Source organism: Eulemur rufifrons, chromosome 14, assembly GCF_041146395.1.
Source record: "Eulemur rufifrons isolate Redbay chromosome 14, OSU_ERuf_1, whole genome shotgun sequence".
Classification (NCBI taxonomy): domain Eukaryota; kingdom Metazoa; phylum Chordata; class Mammalia; order Primates; family Lemuridae; genus Eulemur; species Eulemur rufifrons.
In genome coordinates, this window is record NC_090996.1 from 10,376,143 (window position 1) to 10,397,374 (window position 21,232).

At 44.8% G+C, this 21,232-nt stretch overlaps 1 protein-coding gene across 1 annotated transcript; it reads right to left on the bottom strand.

The window, feature by feature from the left end:
• Positions 1-103: 103 nt before the first annotated feature.
• Positions 104-19,939, bottom strand: LOC138394225 (paired immunoglobulin-like type 2 receptor alpha). The gene is made up of 7 exons (XM_069485987.1): positions 19,709-19,939; positions 18,984-19,373; positions 9,489-9,692; positions 1,911-1,941; positions 780-829; positions 521-552; positions 104-353 (listed from the first exon to the last, which is right to left on the bottom strand). The coding sequence occupies exons 1-7, from the start codon at positions 19,782-19,784 to the stop codon at positions 234-236; spliced, it is 903 nt and encodes a 300-aa protein (XP_069342088.1). The 5' UTR covers positions 19,785-19,939; the 3' UTR covers positions 104-233.
• Between the last annotated feature and the right edge of the window lie 1,293 nt (positions 19,940-21,232).

Sequence of the window (21,232 nt, forward strand, 5' to 3'; positions counted from 1 at the left end):
TTAATGAATGAAAATTTTTAGAAAAATTATTTGCAAGACAATCTTTAAAATGTTTTAATTTTATTATTTTTTCTTTGTTTTAATTAGAGATGGGGTGTCTCTATGTTGCCCAAGCTGGCCTTGAACTTCCAGCCTCAAGCACTCCTGCCTCAGCCTCCCACGTAGCTGAGACTATAGTCACGAGCTACCATGCCTGGCCTCATCATTCGGTCTTGAGAGGGCCATCCCACTGGTTAGGACTTTAAGACAGAGTACAGAGTCTCTTCCTGGGGGCGACTGTGGTCATGGTGGCTGGGTGGTGCCCCTGGTGAGGTGGAGCTGGAGAGCGCAAGGGAGGCATAGACGATATCATCCTAGGCAGCAACGAAAGAGAAGGGGGTCAGACAGTGGAGGCGGAGCTGTCCCTATCTGAGCAAGAACCTACAACCTGAGTGCCCTGCCCATACCACAGTCCTCCTCCTCCCAGCACACCTTCTCCAGACCTCTCTTTATCCCTTCAGGCCCTAGTCTGACTGCTTACCTTGGGGTTCAGCTTGGGCTCTCCATATTGCCCTAGGAAAAAAATCAAGGCGTGCTGAGGTCAGCTGTGACAGCCAGGGCAGAGAGATGGGCAGAGGGCTCCAGGAGTGAGGTTATCTGCCAGGTCAGGGCCAGGGCCACGTGGGGGGATGGGGGAGGAATGGGAAGGAGGAAAATACTGGCACATGCCCAGGGAGGGGGCGTTTGGGGAAGCAGGAAAGGAAGGGAGGGAGGTGGGGATGATGCTGGTAAGGACTTACCTTTACTCCCAATATTCTCATATTTCTCCTCCGTGTTTTGGAAGGATCCCCTGTATGGGAACAAGAGGATGGGAACTTTATTAGTGCTGGGCAGTAGAGGGTTAAAGCACGTTTCAGGGGCTGGTTCTCTTTGAGGGGTGCTCAGCAACCTGCCCTGACAAGCTGAGGATGAATGTGAAGGTTCCAGGCTCTCAGAGGAGGCTGCTGGGAGGAATGAGAGGCAATTTGTGGTGTGGCCCAGCAGAGGTCCCTCAGGGCTGACTGAAGGTGGATTATTCTAGGAAAGCTGCTTGTATAGGAGAGGAACAGAGCAGAGAAATAGGAAGGGTCAGCCCCTATTCTCTCTCTCCCACTGCCTTGGCTAAACCTGGGAGAAGGAACCTAGTTGAGTGACTCTCAGGGCCTCCGGGCAGGTGGTCAGGTCTGGTGCCTGGAAGGAGAAGGTGTCCTGGGAGGGCCAGGAGGAAGGACAGCTGGCAAAAGTTGGGCAGGAAGGGAGGCAGGGAGTGAGGCTTCCTTCCAGCAGGGGAGGCATGGCAGCAAGCCAAGGGCCTGAGGAAAGGAGAGAGGGTGGAGAGGAAGAGAGAGATGAGGGGAAGTGAAGGAGGCCCAGAGAGGAGAGGGGCAGAGGCTGGGACTTTGCTTCTGCACAAGGAAGGCCAGAGGGGAAGAGGAGGCAGAGGGAGCCTGTGGCCCCTGGTGCATTCAGCAGGGGACAAGGACAGATTGAAGAGAGAAATGGAGGAAGGGTGGAAAACTGGTGTGTGTGGGCAGGAGGCTCTCCAGGCCGAGAGGGAGCAGATGCAGGGCAGGAAAAGCTTCGGAACAGGATGAAAGAAGGGAAGAGGACTTGGGAGAAAGACTCCAGGGAGACGTTCTGGGAAAGAGAAGCTCTGAACATTCCTGCTGGAACCCGGAGTCCACTGTTCTCCTTTTATGGGGCCGGAGTCTGAGGAGGTGGAGAGCCTGGCCCACTGGAGGCCCAAGGAGGACGCAGGTGGGTAAGTCCAGGATGTGAGAGCTGCTGTGCCAGGCTGGGGGTGCAGTTCTTAGAAAGACACTTCCTGTTTCCCAAACCAGCCCCTCCCTGCCAACTCCTACCCCCGACACCCTCTTCAGGAGGACACTCACCTGGCTGGGGTTGTGGCTTTAGTCTGCTGACCTGCAGAAGGACCAATAGCATGTCAGTGTGACAGCACAGCGATGGCATTTCTCTATCCCGCCTTCTTTGCTGCACCCTAAGCTGAGACCATCCTCAGAGGGACCAGACCTAATAAGCTCTCCCCAAACACATGCAGGGAAGGGCCTGAGCCCCACCCTGAGGCCCCCACACCTGTCCTCCGTATTGTCCCCAACAGCAAATCCAGAGATGCCCCCTCATAGGGACCCTTTGCCCCTTTGCCCCTTTGCTTCCTTTCCTCTCCCTTGAACTCCCTGCCCCTCTCCCAGCCTGGGTCTCTCCACTGTGGAGCGCTCATCCACCCCCCCCTCCTCTTGGCACAGCACACAGCCCCATCCTCTCAGAAACAGCCTCTTGTGCTTTCCTCCTGCGTGGTGGCTCTTCCTGCTCTGGGAGCTTGTCATCCTCATGGTTGGATTCTGTGTTTGCAGCCATTCAAGTTCCGTTCCCACTGCTGGGCCATTTCTCCTCCTCCACTGACACCCCTGCTGTGTGTCCCATGCCTTCTGCCCTCCACATCCACCTGGAATCCCCCCTGGTTCCCAGACATTCTCCCCACCACCCAGCATCGTCCTGGGAGGTCTCAGCATCCCCAGGGACCTGTGAACACAGGACTGGCTTGTCCCCCTCAACTCCAGGGACCTCCACTTCTACCCCACTCAGCCAACCGTGGGCTGCTTTTGTAAATGTTGGGAGTGGGAACTGGGAAATATTAAATGCTGGTATCATTTTCATGCTGCAACCTTATTTCCTTCCAGCTCACACACTTTTCTCCAGTCTTGAAACCTAAACAGGTTTTATTTGTTTATTTAATTGTGGTAATACAACACCTAGAATTTACCATTTTTTGCATGGCTAACTGTGTGGTTCAGTAGTGTTTAGTATAGTCACACTGTTGTGAAACACCTCTCCAGAACTTTTCATCCTGCACAATCGAAATTCTATACTCATTAAATATTAATACTAACTCCTCATTTCCCCTTCCCCTAGCAACCACCATTCTACTTCCTGTTTCTACAAATTTGACCACTCTCGATAACCTCATGTAAATGGGAACATGCAGCATTTGTCTATCTATGGTTTGGTTGTTTCACTTAGCATAATTTCCTCAAGTTTCATTCCTGTTGTAGCATGTGTCAGAATTTCCTTCCTTTTAATGGCTGAATATATTGCATCATATGCATAAATCATCCATTGATTTGTCTGTGGACATTTGGGTTGCTTTCACCTCTTGGCTATTGTGAATAATCCTGCTATCAACATAGGAGTACCAGTGTCTCTTCCAGACCCTGTTTTCAGTTTTTTTGCTTATATACCCAGAAATGGGATTGCTTCATCATATGGTAGTTCTGTTTTTAAATTTTTGAGGAAAGGCCATACTTTTTCAATAGTGGTCACACCATTTTACGTTGCCACCAACAGTGTACAGGTGTTTCAATTCTCCACATTCCTGCCGACACTTGTCATTTATTTAATTATTTTTTTTAATAATAGCTATCCTAATGGGTGTGAGGTGTTATCTCTTTGTGGTTTTGATTTCGATTTTCCTTACATTAGTGATGCAGAGCATCTTTTCATATGGTTGTTGGCCATTTGCATATTGTCTTAGTCCATTTGTGCTGTTATAACAGAATGCCCAAGACTGGGTAATTTGTAAGGAACAGACTTTTATATCTCACAGAAGGTTCTGGAAGCTGAGAAATCCAAGATAGGTGCCAGAATCTGGCATCTGATGAGGGTCTTTTTGCGGTGTCTTCCGGAGGAGAGGAATGTTGTGTCCTCACATGGCAGGAGATCAGAAGAGAGTTGAACCCACTCCTGAAATTCCTTTTTATACTGGCATGAGTCCATTTTTGTGGCAGAGCCCTAATGACCTAAACAACTCCCAAAAGGCCCTGCTTCCCAACTGTTGCATTGGGGCTTATTTTCCAGAAATGAATTTGGGGGGACACATTTCAGATCATAGCACATATGATCTTTGGAGAAATGTCTGTTAAAATCTGTTGCCCATTTTTAAATTGGGTTAATTTTTTGATGTTTAGCTGTGGGAGTTTTTAAAAATATATTCTTGATATTAACCCATTATCAGATACGATTTGCAAATATTTTCTCCTATTCCATACATTGCCTTTTCATTCATTGATTGTCTCCCTTGATGAACAAAAGTGTTTAAGTTTGATGTAGTCCTATGTGTCTATTTTTTCTTCTGTGGCCTGTGCTTTTGGTGTCATGTCCAAGAAATGATTGCCAAGTTGTGAAACTTTTCCCCTATGTTTTCATCTGAATGTTTTATGGCATGGAGTCTTACATTTAGGTCTTTACTCCATTTTGAGTTAAATTTTGTATATGGAATAAGAATCCAACTTCATTCTTTGGCATATGGATATTCAAGTTTTTCAACACCATTTGTTGAAGAGACTATCCTTTCCTCACTGAGTGTTCTTAGCACCCTTGTGAAAAATCATTTGACCATATATATGCAAGAGGTTAATTCTGGGCTCTCTCTCTTGTATTCCATTGGTCTACTTTTCTGTCTTTATGCCAGTACCACATTGTTTTGATTACTGTAGCTCTGTAATGTGTTTTGAAATCAGGAAATGTGAGTCCTTCAACTTTGTTCTTCTTTCTCTAGATTGTTTTTGTCATTCAGGGTCATTTGAAATTCCATATAAATTGTAGGATGCATTTTTCTGTTTCTGCAAAACATGTTGTTGGGATTTTGATAGAACTGTGTGAATCTGTAGATCCTTTTGTGTAGTATGGCCATCTTAACAATATTAATTCTTCTAATCCATGAATACAGATGTCTTTCCATTTATTTGTGTCTTCAATTTCACTCCTGAGCTCAAGCGATCCTCCTGCCTCAGCCTCCCCAGTAGCTGGGACTACAGGCACGCACCACTATGCCCGGCTAATTTTTTCTATTTTCAGTTGTTTGGCTAATTTCTTTCTATTTTTAGTAGAGACAGGGTTTCACTCTTGCTCAGGCTGGTGTGTCTTCAATTTCTTTCAGCAAATGTTTTGTGGTTTTCAGTGTAGATGTCTTTACCTTCTTGTTTAGGTTTATTCATAAGTATTTATTTATTTTTTGATGCTAGTATAAATGTAATTATTTTCTAAACTTCTTTCTGGATTGATTATTTTTAATGTGTAGAAACTCAATTGATTTTTTGTATGTCAGTTTTGTATCCTGCAACCTTGCTCAGGTCTTTAGTTCTAACAGGTTTTTTTTTGTTGTTGTTGAATATTTAGGGTTTTCTACATGTAAGATAATGTTACCTGCAAATAGATAATTTTACTTTTCCCTGTCTGATTTAGATGCCTTTTATTATTATTATTACTGCCTGATTCCTCTGGCTAGGACTTCCAATAGTATGTTGAGTAGAAGTAGTGACAGTGGACATTGTTGCCGTGTTTCAGATATTAGAGGAAAAGCTTTCAGTGTTTCACCATGGAGTGATGGTGCTTTCTAATAAATGGCCTGTATTATGTTGAGATAGTTTTCCTTCTATTCCTGGTTTATTGAGTGTTTTTATCGTGAAAGGGTCTTGAATCTTATCCAGTGCTTTTTCTGTATCAATTGAGATTATCATGTGTTTTTTTTTTCCCTCAGCCTGTTAATGTGGTGCATTTCATTGATTGATTTTTGTATATTAAGCCATCTTTGCATTGTGGGAATAAATCCCACTTAGTCATGGTTATAACTCTTTGGGTGTGTTGAATTTAGTTTGCTAGTATTTTGTTGAAGATTTTTTGCATCACTATTCACCAGGCTCATTGATCTATAGTTTTTCTTTTTCTTATAGTGACTTCATCTGGCTTTGATATCAGGGTAATGCTAATCTCATAGAATAAACTTGGAAGTGTTCCAGCTGTCTTTTGTCATGACCCCACTACACCTGTTCTTTCATTTCATTGAGCTCTTGTCCCTTGATAATCCACTTTTTTCCAGGTTACCCAAGCTCCCTGCTGACTCCTCTGCTTTCCATCCATGCTCTTTCACTAAGTCCTTGACCTCCTGTGATCTCCTGTCTCTCTGCCACACTGAGCTGACAATCCTGGCTATGTCTTATGACAGGGAATGCTATTTGTTTACCCAGTATCCACTCAATTTTGTTACCTAGGCAGAGAAAATTGATTTTATCTGGAGTGGCAATGTGCTCTGCTACAGATGGCTGTGGGACGTATGACTAAATGTTAGCCAGTAAGATATAAGCAGGGTTGTGGGTTAGGACTTTCAGGAAGGCTCTTTAAAAGGGGGAACAAACAGTTGGAGCATAGTATTTTTTTCTCCTTTCTCCCTTCCTCCTGTTTCATGCCAGGAAGCCAGAAATAATGGCTGGAGTCCTAGAAGCCATCTTGGACCATGAGGCAAGCTTCAGGACAGAGGCCAGTATCAAGGACAGTGCATCAGAAAGGTAGGAGCCTGAGCACCTAAGAATGGTGGCCTCTGCTATCTGCCTCAGATTCTTGTACAAAAGGGAAAAAAAAAAACTACTCTGTCTTACTTAAGCAATGGTTACTTGTGGTGCCAAGTGGTAGCAGCTGAACACAATTTCTTTCTTTCTTTCTTTTTTTTTTTTTTTTTTTTTTTGAGACAAAGTCTCACTCTGTTGCCTGTGGCCTCAGCCTTGCTCACAGCAACCTCAAACTCCTGGACTCAAGCAATCCTTCTGCCTCAGCCTCCTGAGTAGCTGGGACTACAGGCATGTGGCACCATGCCTGGCTAATTTTTTCTATATATTTTTAGTTGTCCGGTTAATTTCTTTCCATTTTTTAGTAGAGACAGGGTCTTGCTCTTGCTCAGGCTGGTCTTGAACTCCTGATCTCGAGTGATCCTCCTGCCTCGGCCTCCCAGAGTGCTGAGATTACAGGTGTGAACCACCGCGCCCGGCCTGAACACAATTTCTAAGCAGCACAAATCCTTAAAGGTTTTAAACCTGGATAGTTGAATACATTTGGGGAAAAACACAATCATGTACCCTGATGCTTTTGTGGATTTATGGCTTTTCATCTGAGTTGAGTCCTTGGGCCACACTTCCAACTTCCTGTGTCAAATTTTCTCTTCAATTCCCTGGCCCTCTTCCTCATTCTCAGGGAATAACCACTGTGGTTTTTGCTCTGTTGAAGTTGTTTTTTTTTTTTTTTAATTTTATGTAGTTGAATTTATAAATATTTTTACCCATGTCTGTTGGGTTTTGTCATACTGAGAGAGATTGTCTCCACTCTGTGGTTATAAAATAATCCTGCATGTTTTCTTCTAGTTCTAGGGTTATTTTTTTCTTATTTAAATCTTTGATCTCTGTGGAAATAATTTTGGTGTAAATTATGAGGCATGGAAAAAATAACATTTTTTTTTCTCAGATGGCTACCTAATAGTTCTAGCACCATTTATTGAATTACCCATCTTTCCCCAGTGATTAGAAATGCTACCTTTTAACCTACCAAATTTCTTTTTTTTTTTTTGAGACAGAGTCTTGCTTTGTTGCCCGGGCTACAGTGAGTGCCATGGCGTCAGCCTAGCTCACAGCAACCTCAAACTCCTGGGCTTAAGTGATCCCTCTGCCTCAGCCTCCCGAGTAGCTGGGACGACAGGCATGCGCCACCATGCCCGGCTAATTTTTTCTATATATATATATATTTTTTTTTTTTTTTTTTTAGTTGGCCAGATAATTTCTTTCTATTTTTAGTAGAGACGGGGTCTTGCTCTTGCTCAGGCTGGTCTCGAACTCCTGACCTCAAGCGATCCACCCGCCTCAGCCTCCCAGAGTGCTAGGATTACAGGCGTGAGCCACCGCGCCCGGCCCAAATTTCTGCATATATTTGGGTTTCTTTTCATCCTGCTATATTTGGGATTTTCTCTTTCTTCCATTGGTTTTCTGTGTATTAATATGCCAGTATTACATTGTTTTAATGATCATTGCTGAATAATTACAGGTGCTAATGCTCCCATAGTGCATACTCTGTGCTCGGAACTGTTCTAAATGCATTACCTTTAATCAACAGGACAACCCCACATAGGTACTATTATTATCCCCATTTCCATGAGGAAGTTGAGGCACATGGCATTCATACCATTGTGCCAAAGTTTCCCTAGCAAGGGTGTGATTTTGATACCAGGATTGACTGTAGTCTCTTCACTTCTGTGCTTTAATATCTGACAGGGTGAATCTCCTTTCATTGCAGATTTTCTTTAAAGTAATGTCAAATCAATTTTGGGGAATGTTGGTATATAACTAATTAATGACTCTAGCCTTATACTCTCTTTTGAGCTGTAAATACATACAGATTTATGATGGATAACTCTATTTCAGATGCCACAAAAGTATCTCAAATATGACATATCCCAAAATAAACGAAACAGATCATCTTTCCCCCGCAAACATGTTCTCTTCTTCTATCCACTGTTTTAGTTTGGTAGTTTGATCATAGTCTCATTCATCCAAGTTGGAACATAAGCTTATTCCTGCTCCCTTGCCCCTACGTCAATCTAACAATCAAGTCTTATTGGCCCTTTCTCTCCATCTGCACCAACACTGCGTTAGACTGATCCAGACTGGTCCACCTGCAGCCTCTCCAGCACAGACTGCTGTATCTATGACAGGGAGATGAGGCTGCCCCTTTGCTGCTTCACGTTGCCTCTGGGATCAGAGGCTCTTGGGAGTGATTTCCAAGGGTCTCTTCTCTCATCTCCTGCCACCTCCACCAGCACTGAGCTTCCTACACTTCTTGGAATGGTTTCCTCCACCCAGAAGGAAAGTGTCTGACCAGTACACCACCCTCACCACTTGCCTGGCTAATTCCTTTTATTCTTGGAGACTTTTTGCTCATGTCACTTCCTCTGGGAAGTCCTCCCAGACCACCTCTCCTTGCTCCCAACCTTGGTAAGTGCCACATAGCTCTTTCTGGTCTCCCATCCAAGTACTAACCAGGCCCGACCCTGCTTAGCTTCTGAGGTCAGACGAGATCGGGCGCGTTCAGGGTGGTATGTCCGTAGACCACATAGCTCTTTCTGGATGAAGGTGTTAGCCCTTGAGGCAACTGACACCCTCCACCCCACCCCAAAATTGAGTTCCTTGAAAGCAGAGTCTGTTTTATCTATTTCGTGTCTCTGATTTCAAGCCAGGCCCTGGCAAGTGGGCCGTTTGCCAATGCTTGCTGAGCTGAGCCAATTTCTGATCCCTTCTGTTCTCTCTGGACTTTTCCCAGAGCAGGCCCTCCCCTCCCTGGGAACCACAAGGTGAGGATTGATGAGAGATGACTGAGTCAAGAGAAGAACTGGGAAGTGATCAGACGGTGTGGGGAGGGATGGGTGGCTCTCAAACTTCTTCCTGCACAATCCGCACTTGAGGAGCCTGTGCAAGATGCACATTCCCAAGACCAGACCTCAGAATGTGACTTGGTGGGTTGACGGGAGCCCAGGAGTGATCTGCATTTGTAAGAAGCACCTTTGGGATTCCTCAGCAGGTGGGTTCTGAGAAACTCCCAGTTGGGAAGCTTGGGGAGAGGGTGGGTCCTGGGTCACTTACCTTTCCTTCTCTTCCACCTGAGGAAGACCATCAGTCCAAAAATCATGGCAATGAGCAGAGCAACGGCCGCAGCTGCCCCGAATGCAATCTCCAAACTCAGGGGCTGAGACCCTGAGCTCTCTTTGCCCTCTGTGACACTGACACCAGTTGTGGTGGCTGCAGTGGCTGTGGTGGCCTCAGTGGGTCTCTGGGTGGTCTTGGCAGCTGGGGAGAGATAAGAGATAAGCAGGCTCTCCCCTGGAGGCGTGGGGGCATCTGGGTGAAACTGTGGCATCTTATTTTCTAGGTTGGGCGAAGTATTGGGGTGGAGGGCCACTCTCAGAAGCTCACACAGGGAGGGGAGTAACAAGGTGAAATGTTTGCTATCCAGACCACCTGGTTTAAATCCTGATTCTACACCACTTACCATAGGTGCGACCTCAGAACTGCATTTCCTCACTTACAAATAGAGATAACTAAGTTATAGGATTAAACCAAAATTTTTTATTGCTGTAAATGTATGTACCACAAAACATCATTTTAACCATTTCTATCAATAAGTGTACAATTCAGTGGCATTCAGGACATTCACATTGCTGTGTGACTATTACCACCATCTAACTCCAGAACTTTTTCATCTTCTTGAATGGAAACTCTGCACCCATTAAACAACTCCCCATTGCCCTGTCCCCCAGCCCCTGCTAACCACCATTCTACTTTCCATATAGATAAATTTGACTATTCTAGGCACCTCATGTAAATGGAATCATACAGTACATGTCCTTCTATAGGACTGTTGGAATAAATGAGAAAAACATCTGTAAAGCACCTAGTGTATATTGGAAATATGTTCTTAAGGTTAAATTAATATGTTGATCTTTGGATCATACAAACAGATTGTACCTTCTTTGTAGAAGTTTAGTGCAGCATTAAAAAATTTACCTAGTATTCAGCCACAGGGAAAAAAAAATCAAACTCCAAAAAAATCTTCAGGTTAATATAGACCAAAATCTTCATCTACTCTTATTAGAACTTACTAAAAGTATAAATACTATCTCTCAATGGGGAATTAAATTTTTTTAGTTTCTTAGTCAAAGAAAAAATATGTAATAACATGCTATTTAGAAAATAAAAACTAGAGTAATACATATTTTTAAAAAACCCTGGAATATGACTTAAGCTACATTCTAAGCTAAATTCATAGTATGAAATACTTTTATTATTTAAAATGGGAAGGTTTTTTTTTTTTTTTGACAGAGTCTCACTCTGTTGCCCTGGGTAGAATGCAGTGGCATCATCATAGCTCACTACAACCTCAAACTCCTGATCTCAAGCGATCCTCTTGCCTCAACCTCCTGAGTAGCTGGGACTATACCCACTGCCCTGAAGCCAGGCTACTTTTTCTATTTTTAGTAGAGACAGTGTCTCGCTGTTGCACAGGCTGGTCTCAACTCCTGAGTTTGGGCGATATTCCCGCCTCGGCCTCTCAGAATGCTAGGGTTACAGGTGTGAGCCACACTTGCCCAGCCAAAAGAAATTTTTTAAATGAATAAAATATTCAATTTCCAAAAAATAAAGTACCTAAAATATGGAGGATCTAGCCCTAAGGAAACTCAGAGGAAGAAAGTAATGAAAAACTATGTAGGAATAACTTTATTAGGGAACAGATAGCAACAGGAATAAAAAGTGCAGGAAATGGTTATTTAAGGGAGAAACAAGCGAGAAAATAGACAAGAATAGTAAGTCTAACAAAAAAGAGTCTACTGAAATCATGAGTGAGTGTATGATAAATTATAGGTGACAAATTTAAAAATCTCTGTGAAATGGGTGTTTTTTTTAAACAAACATTTCAAAAATTCATTTAAGAACTAGTATACTTTAACTGATTGGTAGGCAAAGTAGAAATTAAGAATGCTATTAAAGAATTACTTTTCATAAAGATTCCAAGCTCAGGAGGTTTTATGGATAAGTTCTTGTAAAAATTTAAGGGACATATAATTTCCAGATAGAAGTTTCCAGAATGTAGAGAAATATAGAAAACTATCCAATTCTAATTCATTTCATAAAATGATACTATAACCCTGAGGTCCCTTCAGAAGTTTTTAAAAATGCAGATTAATCTAAGAGGCCGTTTTTTTAATTGATCTGAGTGGAGGAAAATATCCAGTATTGGCAAAGGTTTCCACAGGAAAGAGGAATTCCCATACACAATGGGAGTGTAAATTGGCACAACCTTTGGCAATGCAATTTGGGAATATCTATCAAAATGTAAAAGGTCTATGCATGCTCTTTGTCCCAGTAATTTTGGTGCTAGGAATTTCTCCTATGGAAATGCTTGCCCAAGTATTCAAAGGCATATATTTAAGATTGTTCTTTGCAGCATCATTTGTAATGTGGCAACAACCTGAATGTCTTTAAATAGAAGACTGATTAAATAAATTATGATACATTGCTACAATGCCATGCAGCCATTTAAAAAAAGCTTAGATATATATATGCTGAAATGAAAAGATATTGGAGTTACATTAAGTAAAAATAGCAAGTTGTAGAGCAGAATGGGATGTAGTTTGATTCTATTTGTGTTATATATTTATATCTGTAAGAAACAACATTTCCACAGACAGTGGTACTGATTGGAGAGATAAAGTGGATGGGGGGGGTGTTATTTTTCATTTGACTCCCTTCTGTATTGTTTGAATGTTTTTAAATTATGTACAAGTATTACCAGTACTTTTATTCGTTTTTAAAATTTAACATTGATTTTTCTATCAAAATTGTATAGGCACACAATTTAGAGTCAAGAAATTTCACACAGCTTATAAAATAGGGCAGCCCCTTGTACGCACCTGCTCACTCCCTTCTCACTCCCCAGCGGCAACTATTTTCACCAACTTTAGCTATTTCTTTTGACATTAACCTCATATTTCTAAATAACATGCGTATACTGCTGTTGTTTGGTTTGGTGTTTTAGGTGGTGTCTATTCACTTCCTAAATTAAGAATTTAGATCTTATACTCCCATTTTCTTCATCTTACTCAACTTTTCAGCATTTGATACTCCCCTTTTTGTGAAATGAGTTCTTCACGTGGCTTCTGGGACACTACTCTCCCTTGGTACCCTTAGCTCCTTCCCAGTCTTCTTTGCTGATTCCTCTTCATCAGCCCTAACGTCAGGGTTCACTCCTAGGACTTCCTCTCTATCTACACCCACTTCCCAGATGATCTCATCCAGTCCACGACATTAAATACCAGTGATATCCTGATTGCTCCCATATTTTTATATCAGTGAATTTTCCTCTTGACCTCTAGACAGATATATCTTATTGCCTACTCATGCCTCCATTTGTATGGCTAGTAACATCTCAAGATGTCCAAAACAGCTTTCTTGAATTCCTCCTGAACCTGTTCCTCCTCCATTTCCCCCTGTAGATGGCAGCACTATCCTTCAAGATGTTTAGGCCAAGGGCCTTAGAGTCATCTTTGGTTCTTCTCTTTCTCATACCCCACCTCCAGTCCATCTGCAAGTCCTGTCTACTCTGTCTCCAAAACATACTCACTATTGGCCACCTCTCACCTCCTCCATTGCCATCACCCTAAGCCAAGGCGAATCACCTCTCACTGGTCTCCTTGCTTCTGAACTTGCTCACCTATAGTTTTTTTCTCCATACAACAGTCAGAGGAATCTTTAAAAGTGTCAGTCGGGCCGGGCGTGGTGGTTCACGCCTGTAATCCTAGCACTCTGGGAGACCAAGACAGGAGGATCACTTGAGGTCAGGATTTCAAGACCAGCCTGAGCAAGAGTGAGACCCTGTCTCTACAAAAAATAGAGAAATTAGCCTGGCACAGTGCACCTGTAGTCCCAGCTCCTTGGGAGGCTGAGGAAGGAGGATTGCTTGAGCCCAGGAGTTTGAGGTTGCAGTGAGCTATCATGACACCACTGCACACTAGCCAGAGCAACAGAGTGAGACTCTGTCTCTAAGGAAAAAAAAAAGTATCAATCAGATCTCGGCACTCCTTGGCAGGAAACCTTCACTAGCTCCCATTGCACTCAGAGTGAAGGGGAGAGTTGTTTCCATGGCTTTCAAAGCCACACAAGATCTGCCCTACTGCCTGCTCTGATTTCACCTCCTGTCCTCTGCCTCTTCGCTCTGCTTCAGCTACACTCATCCCACTTGACTGGAACGTTCTTCTCCCAACCTCTCCTTCACTTCTGCAGATCTGTGCCTAGGGCTGGATCTTTCTGTTGGCTTCTCCAGATCCACTCCCCAGCTGTTCTCCACCCTGCTTTGTGCCTTTGGAGCTGGCCTTGGTGGACTCCATCCATGGGCTCTCTTGCCCTCTGTTTCCCCGTTGGGAGCCACTGCAGGAGGTGGAGGGTGAGAGGACCACCGTAGGTCTGGGGCCCAGACTCCGGGCATTCATTCTCATGCCCCCGATGGGCATGTTGACTATATCTCTCCAGAGGCCACAGCTCCTCTCTGGCACCCTTGTACACTTTCCAGCCCTCTCTGGGTTCTGTCCCCTTGCTTCTCAGGCCTGTTGCTAGTCCCAGGGTGTCTCACCATTCCTGGTTGGTTTCCTAAATTGTGCTTCACTCAAAATTCTCCCAGTTTCCCTGTTTGAGTGGCTGTTTTCTGCCAGACTCTACCTAATACTGCAGAGGCCATCCCTGTTCAATCTGAAAAAAGTAGCACGCTTAGCAGTCTCTGTACTGTTTATTCTGCCTCATTTTTCTTCTTTTCTTTTTTCACCATCACCTGACACAAATACAGAATTTATTCATTTCTTTACTACCACACCCAAAGGTAAGTTCCGTCACTGGGAGCATTTTTTTTTTTTCATGGCTGCTTCCCCAGTGCCCAGATTAGCATCTGACATATAGGAGACACGCATTCAATATTTGTTAAATAAATGAATGAAAGACATTCAACCATTGTTCTCCAGCTTCCCATGTTGCCATCGAGACAGCAACAGCCATTCTGATTCCTGAATCTCTGAAGCTCAGAGGCCTGTTGCTTTCCTCCTTGGAAATGTATTGGGTCTTCTTTTTATCCCTGGTGCTTCGAAATTTTTCTGGGCTCTTTTGTTCTGGAAAATTGTTAGCATTATTTCTCTGATATTCTCTTCCCCATGACTTTCTTCTGGTTTCTGGAATTCCCATTATTCAGAAGTTGGATCCTCTAATTTTCTTATCTTTTCTTATCGTTTCTGTATTCCTTTCCTATTGCTACTATAACAAATTACCACAAACTGGGTGACTTATAATAACAGAAGTTTATCCTCTCACAATTCTGGAGGCCAGAGTCCAAAATCAAGGTGTCAGCAGGGTCGCATCCCCTCTGGAAGCTTTAGAAAGGAATCTGTTCCTTGCCTCTTCCAGCAGGTGGCCGCAAGCATCCCTTGACTTGTAACCGCATCACTCCAGTCTCTGTCTCTGTGGTCACACTGCCATCTCTTCTATCTGTGTCTCCCTCTGCCTCTCTCTTATAAGGACATTTATCATGCATTTGGGGACCACTCAGATAATTCCAGGTAATCTCTTCATCTCACAACCCTTAATTTAATCACATCTGTTACTGTGTAAGGCAATATTCACTATTTCACCTTATTTATTTATTTATTTTGAGACAGAGTCTCACTCTGTCACCCAGGCTAGAGTGCCATGGCATCAGCCTAGCTCACAGCAACCTCAAACTCCTGGGCTCAAGCGATCCTTCTGTCTCAGCCTCCCAAGTAGCTGGGACTACAGGCATGCGCCACCATGCCCGGCTAATTTTTTCTATATATATTTTTAGTTGTCCAGATAATTTCTTTCTATTTTTAATGGAGATGGGGTCTCGCTCTTACTCAGGCTGGTCTGGAACTCCTGACCTTGAGCGATCCTCCCGTCTCAGCCTCCCAGAGTGCTAGGATTACAGGCATGAGCAACCGCGCCCGGCCCACTCTTTCACCTTATAAGGTGATATTCACAGATTCTGGGGATTAAGATGTGGACATAACATTTTAGGGGGCTGCTATTCAATCTCCTATACTTTCTAAACCTTTGATATTTTGTTCTACCTTCTGGGAGGTTTCCACGATCTTTATCTTCCAGTCCTTTCATGGAATTTTCCATTTTGGCTATTGTATCTTTAATTTCCAAGAGCTCTTTTTGTGTTTGGCAAGCTCCTTTGTAAAGCACCCTTTTTTGTCACATATATGAGATCTCTTAACTTTCTGAGTAGAAGAGAATGATCATTATTTTAAAGTGTTGTTCTCCCTGAATTGATTGGTTTCTTCCAGGTTCTTTTTCTTTTTTTCCTGTTTGTTTTGCTCTCTGTGTTTCATGCAAGAAGCTGAAGTGTTTCATTTAATAATATTTAAAAATGGGGACTCTAGCTTTGGGCTTCTCAGGCATAGCTGAGACCAGGGTACCATCCTCAGTGCTGGGGTATTTGGTGTGAGGACCCCAATCTCCTTGCCAGTTATGTCTGGGGTGTTTCCCCAGAGTCCCTTTCCATTCGCTTTCCATTCTGGAAAGCAAACCTCCAGTCTTCAGCTGGGGTGGGGGAATATGGAATGGAGATTTCCCTGCTTCTTAAAAGATTTTCAACTGGTCCTTTAATTTTCAGATCCCTCTTCACTTCCACTTTCAGGGGAACTCAGGGTTGGCATTACTGAATCTTTAAGGGTTTTGCAGTATAAATTGCCACTCTTCTAGGGTTCCCTACCACTGCCTTAGGGTTTAGCTCCTCTGGTCTCCTAAACCAGTTCCATGAGTCTATCTGTTTCCAGCTTCCCAAACTTTGTTTTTGTACAACTAGCTTATATCTTTTTTGATCTTAAGGATTTCTTTCTTAAAAAATTCTCTTTGCCATCATTTTAGTAGATTTTGGGAGGGAGAGGAGGTAAACGTGTACATACAGCCCACCATCTTGGCCAGAATTTATGCATTAATTTTACAGTAAGAATTATAAAAAATTTAAAAATAACCTTGCACATTAATAACAAAACATAGACTATAGAAAGGCAAGCAATCTTATGAGACATTTACACGATCTTTAGAAGAACAGTACCAAGGTTTACTGAGGGATATAAAATAGGACCTGTTTCTGAGTGGGAAGATTATATATTCGACCAATTTCAGTTTCTGTCAATTGCTTTGTAGGTTTCATGATTTAAAAGATCCAAATGAGTGTCTTTCTCAGAACTTGGCAAACTTACTCTAACATTTATGTGAAAGAATAGGAAGGCAACAATAATAAAGATTTTTTGAGGAAGGAGTAATGTAGTTGAGATGGAAATAGTCTTATCAGCCATTGAAACATGTGATAAAGATATAGTCACTAAAACAGTGTCTAACTGATATGAGAAAAGACAGATCAGTGAAACAGAATAGACTGACCAGAAATGGATGCTATTCTATTAATACAAAATAATTAAAAAATCTGGCCTACTGTATCAATAGAGAAAAGAAAAAAATTCAATAAATGGGGTTGGGACAATTGATTAATTGCTTAGTATAAAGATCAATTTAGTTATTTCATGTTATATATCAAAATAAATTCTCACTACATGAAAGAGTTTTCTTGTGAGAAGAAATCAAATCGAACAAAAATTAGAAAAAAATTAAGTACTTAAAAGTAAATACTTTCAACCTCTAGTGAGAGATGGGATGTTTGTGCTTAGAAATAAAAGAGAAAAATTACAAAGGAGAATATAATTAGATTTGGTTACAAAAATAAAGTTATGTAAAAAAATTAATAAGCCAACTACAAACTTAGTTATATTTGCTGCAAATATTCCTTTAGTTTGTGATAGCTCTGCATTGTGGTACTTCATTTGGATTAAAAACACTTCTTTTTATTACTCTTCTGTATTTTGTTTTTTTAATAATGGGCATGAATATCCAATTAATTGAATTAATTGAAAATAATTTAGTGATCAAAGAAAAAACCCCGTAAGTCTGACTGGCGCAGAGAAATGAGAAAAGCAAGGAGGAACTAGGGAAAGAGGAAGAGGGCCTGAGACGAACCAAGTCTCTCAAGAAAAGCCACTGAAGGAAATGTGTAGGAGGTCCAGGGAATATAAGTTCAAGGCTGTCTTGCTAAATTCAGGTTGTGGAGCTACTCTCCATTTGCTCTAAAATCAGCAGTCTTAACAGTGGTTAAGACGGGGAGGTGAGAGTGAGTGAGAGTGTCTGTCCCAGCAGGGAGGAGTGATTTATCACTGACATTGTCTAGAATCGCCAGTGCAAATAAATGGTCAGAAAAAGCAAACCCATTTAGTTCATTATTAATTTTCTAAAACGTTTTCTACAGACAGTGGACCCCTTATTGCTTTGGCCTGTGGGAAATGCCTCTGCCCCCATTGCCCTGGAGACAAATAAATAAGCCTAGGTTCAAATTCTGACACTCCTACTGAGTAATATAGGAAGATCTATTAACGCAATGCATCCCATTATAAGGTTAAAATGTAGGTCAAGACGAACAATGTGATCAACTCAACAGGTGAGGCTGTGTAGCTAATGGTTAAGAGAGAGGCTCTGCAATTAAACTGTCTCATTCAAATCTCATCCACACCAGTAGTGTGACTTCGGGCAGGTATTTAGGCTCTGCTAGCCTCAGTTTCCCTCTCTGTAAGATGAAGATAATAGCACTGCTACTGTTATTGTGGGGTCATGATAAAGGCTAACTAGGACAATGCACACAAAGTTATTAACTGGGGCCATTGTACGCACTAAGTGGGAACTGCTGTCACTGCTGCTGCAGAGGTGTCCCTTAGTGACCAGAAGGACAGAGTAGCAAGATAAGAGTGGAGAACAGGGATGACATGGCTAGAACAACTGGGCCTTGTGTGGGATAGTGGGGCCTGGAGGGGGCTCAGAGGCAAGGAGGGTAAAGCGGATGGAGACAGGAGAAGAGGGAGGTAGGAGAGAAAAGAGGTGAGACTGGGGCAGGGGAGGAGTTGAGAGACATTTCTAAGGAGCTGAGAGGAAGAAAGAAGTGGGAAGATGGGAAACCAGGTGACAGGACAGGCACTAGAGGGCTCCTAGGGCCATCCACAGGGCATCAACTGTGTGTTCCAGGCTGAGCTCATGATGGTGGGGAAACACAAGACATGGTGGCCACCCTGAGGTGCTAACTGTGGCTCCATGCACAGACACATGACAAGCCCAGCCACATCCTGGAGAAGCCAAATCAGCCGGGAGGTTGAGGGCAGGGCAGGCAGGGATGGGGGCAGGAAAGGAGGATACCGGGAGAGTCTGGGAGGTGCCGAGGCCAGGGGAGTGGGTGTGGGAGCTGAATCTGGAGGGGACAGTTGGGGCCATGGTTGGGAAAGCAGTTCAGGCTTGGGAACAATTAAGGGAAAGAGAAGAGGGTAAAGTGGCAGAGGCCTTGGGAGGGGTCAGAGAGTGGGGAAAGAAGTTTGAGAGAAGGGGCAGAAGGAGTGGGCATGTGATAGGGACAGGGACACCAGTGGTCACCAAAACCTTCATTGGGCTGGGCAAGGCAGGTGCCGGGGCAGCTGGACTTACCAGGGGTGATGGTGAGTTTGGTCCCCTTGATGGACTGCCACTCCTGCCTGCCTGCGTCCTGTGTGGTCAGATGGACTCGGCAGAAGTACTCAGACTGGTCCCCTTCCCTCAGGTTCAAGATCCTGAGGGAGCCGGACTTCTGATCCTCTGTCCAGTTCAGGAAGAGCCGGTTCGTGTAATTCTTATGGATGAAAGACCGGGTTGTGTTGTAGATGAACTCCCCGTGGAAGTGTCCCCGTCTCCACGATATACTCACATTGGGAACTTTGGCTAAGACCCAGGAGTAATAGAAGGAGAAGGGGATTTGGATGGAGCCTCTGATGGGGGCTGAGAGGTGTTCAGGTTGGATGACCCCAAAGTGAGAGCGCTGATTGGATCCTCCTGAGCCACCTAGAGGAGGGAGAGAGAGAAGGGGGTGGAGGGAGAGAGGTGTGTGAGTGTGGGGGAAACATTGAACCCACAGTAGGAGACAAAGAGGGTAACCCTGGATCTTCCTGTACCTTCACCCAGAGGCAGTCGTGTGGCAAATGGCCTGGGTCTCCCATGCTTCAGGCGGGGGGGAAGAAAGAGGGTGAAGGGTTGGGGTGGACCCAACCCTGTCGAACCAACCCCTGTTGTTGGGGCCTGGCCGGCTTCTCCAACACTCCTGTCTCCTCCAGATGCCCCGGCACTGCCCCTCCTGTGGTTTGGGCAGAGCCCCTGCCAGGCTGGTCCTGGGCACTCACCAGTGTGCAGAAATGCTGGCAGCGGCAGCAGCAGCAGCAGCAGCAGCAGCAGGTGCAGCAGCAGAGACCAACCCATGGCCCTGCTCTCCTCCAGGGGATGAGAAGACAAGGAGAGTCCTCAAGGCAGCAGTGGGATCCCCATGGATGGGGTTCCTGGGAGTCGCAGGTACAGCACAGCCAGAGAGCCGGGACCAGGCTTCTTCAGGGCACTCAGGGAGGTGGGAGCTGCCCCCAAACCTGCCCTCCTCCAGAGTGACCAGGACTTCCTTTATCAATCTGGCTTCTTCTTTTCCTATATTGCGAAAGGGCCTCCCTTGTGGTCAGTGCCAAAACAGCCCTGTCCCCAGGGCCTCCAACCCCCATCTTCCTGCCAAGGGGCCTGGTCCTGACCTTGACCGGCAGGGGCCTCCCCTCTCCCACCTGGACTCCCTGTCCTGCCAGTGCCCTCAGTGTCTCCTGTGGAGTCAGTGTCTCTCTGTCTCTCTCAGTCTCTCTCTCTCTCTCTCTGTCTCTCTCAGTCTCTGTCTCTCTGTCTCAGTCTCTCTCTCTCCTTCCTTCATGCCCTTCCCCCCACCTCATTCAGTCTCTTTATCTCTCCCCTTCTCCCCTGGTTCTCAGTGTCTCCCAGACTCTCTCTCTCATTCCAGGGGAAGGGGCTGCCCAGGACCAGCACAGGCTCTTTCAGGGAGAGGAAAGGGTGGCCAGAGTCTCTGCCCAGCCACGTGCCCAGATTCGGCTCTTGGAGAGGACAAGGAAGGATGTGGTGCTGGTCACACGCCCTCGGCCCCCAGCCCCAGCAGCAGGGCCCCCAGCTTGTCCTCTGTGCCCCTCATGCCAGGCAGGGGCTCCCCTGCAGTCCCCAGGCAGAACCAAGGCCTGACTGGGCCCTTCCCGTGGTGGCCTGCTCCCTTGGTGCAGGGACCACACCCTTCCTGAAGTCTTGTCCCCAGGCCATGTGACTCTGCAGTGGCGGGTCCACAGCTGGAACTCCAGTCCTGCTGAGTCCACGGAGCCTCCGCTCTACCCGATGCTTCCACCTGGCTGCACGGCAGGGTCTCTGGGCCTCGACTTCTGAGTGCAGAAACCCTGAGGTCGGGGAGCCCCAGGAGGCTGTATTTTCATAAAGCTCCTCTGGTGAGTCCCTCCATAGATGCGAGAACCCTGGCTTTTCCAGAACCTTCCTTGGACGGGGGTAAATGAAGGCTGAGAGCAGCAATGAGGCCCCCTCACATAGTCCCTGAGACCGTCCCTAATGGAGGGAACTGCTAGCCTTTGCCTGGTGGTGGACGGGGAGAGATGGGGCTGGGAGCTCCAGTGACACACAGGGCTCACGCCCTCGGAGGCGCTGCCCACCCCCTCCCCAGGATGAGGCCTATCGGCTTGCTGAGTGGACCATGGGGGCAGGAAGACATAATTTCACCAGAAGAACTGGTGTCAGCCTTCTTGCGGTCGAGCAAGCAAAGACTTCCCTTCTTTTGTCAGCTGCTTCTTTGATTCTAAAATTCCCTTCCACGCTTCCCACGG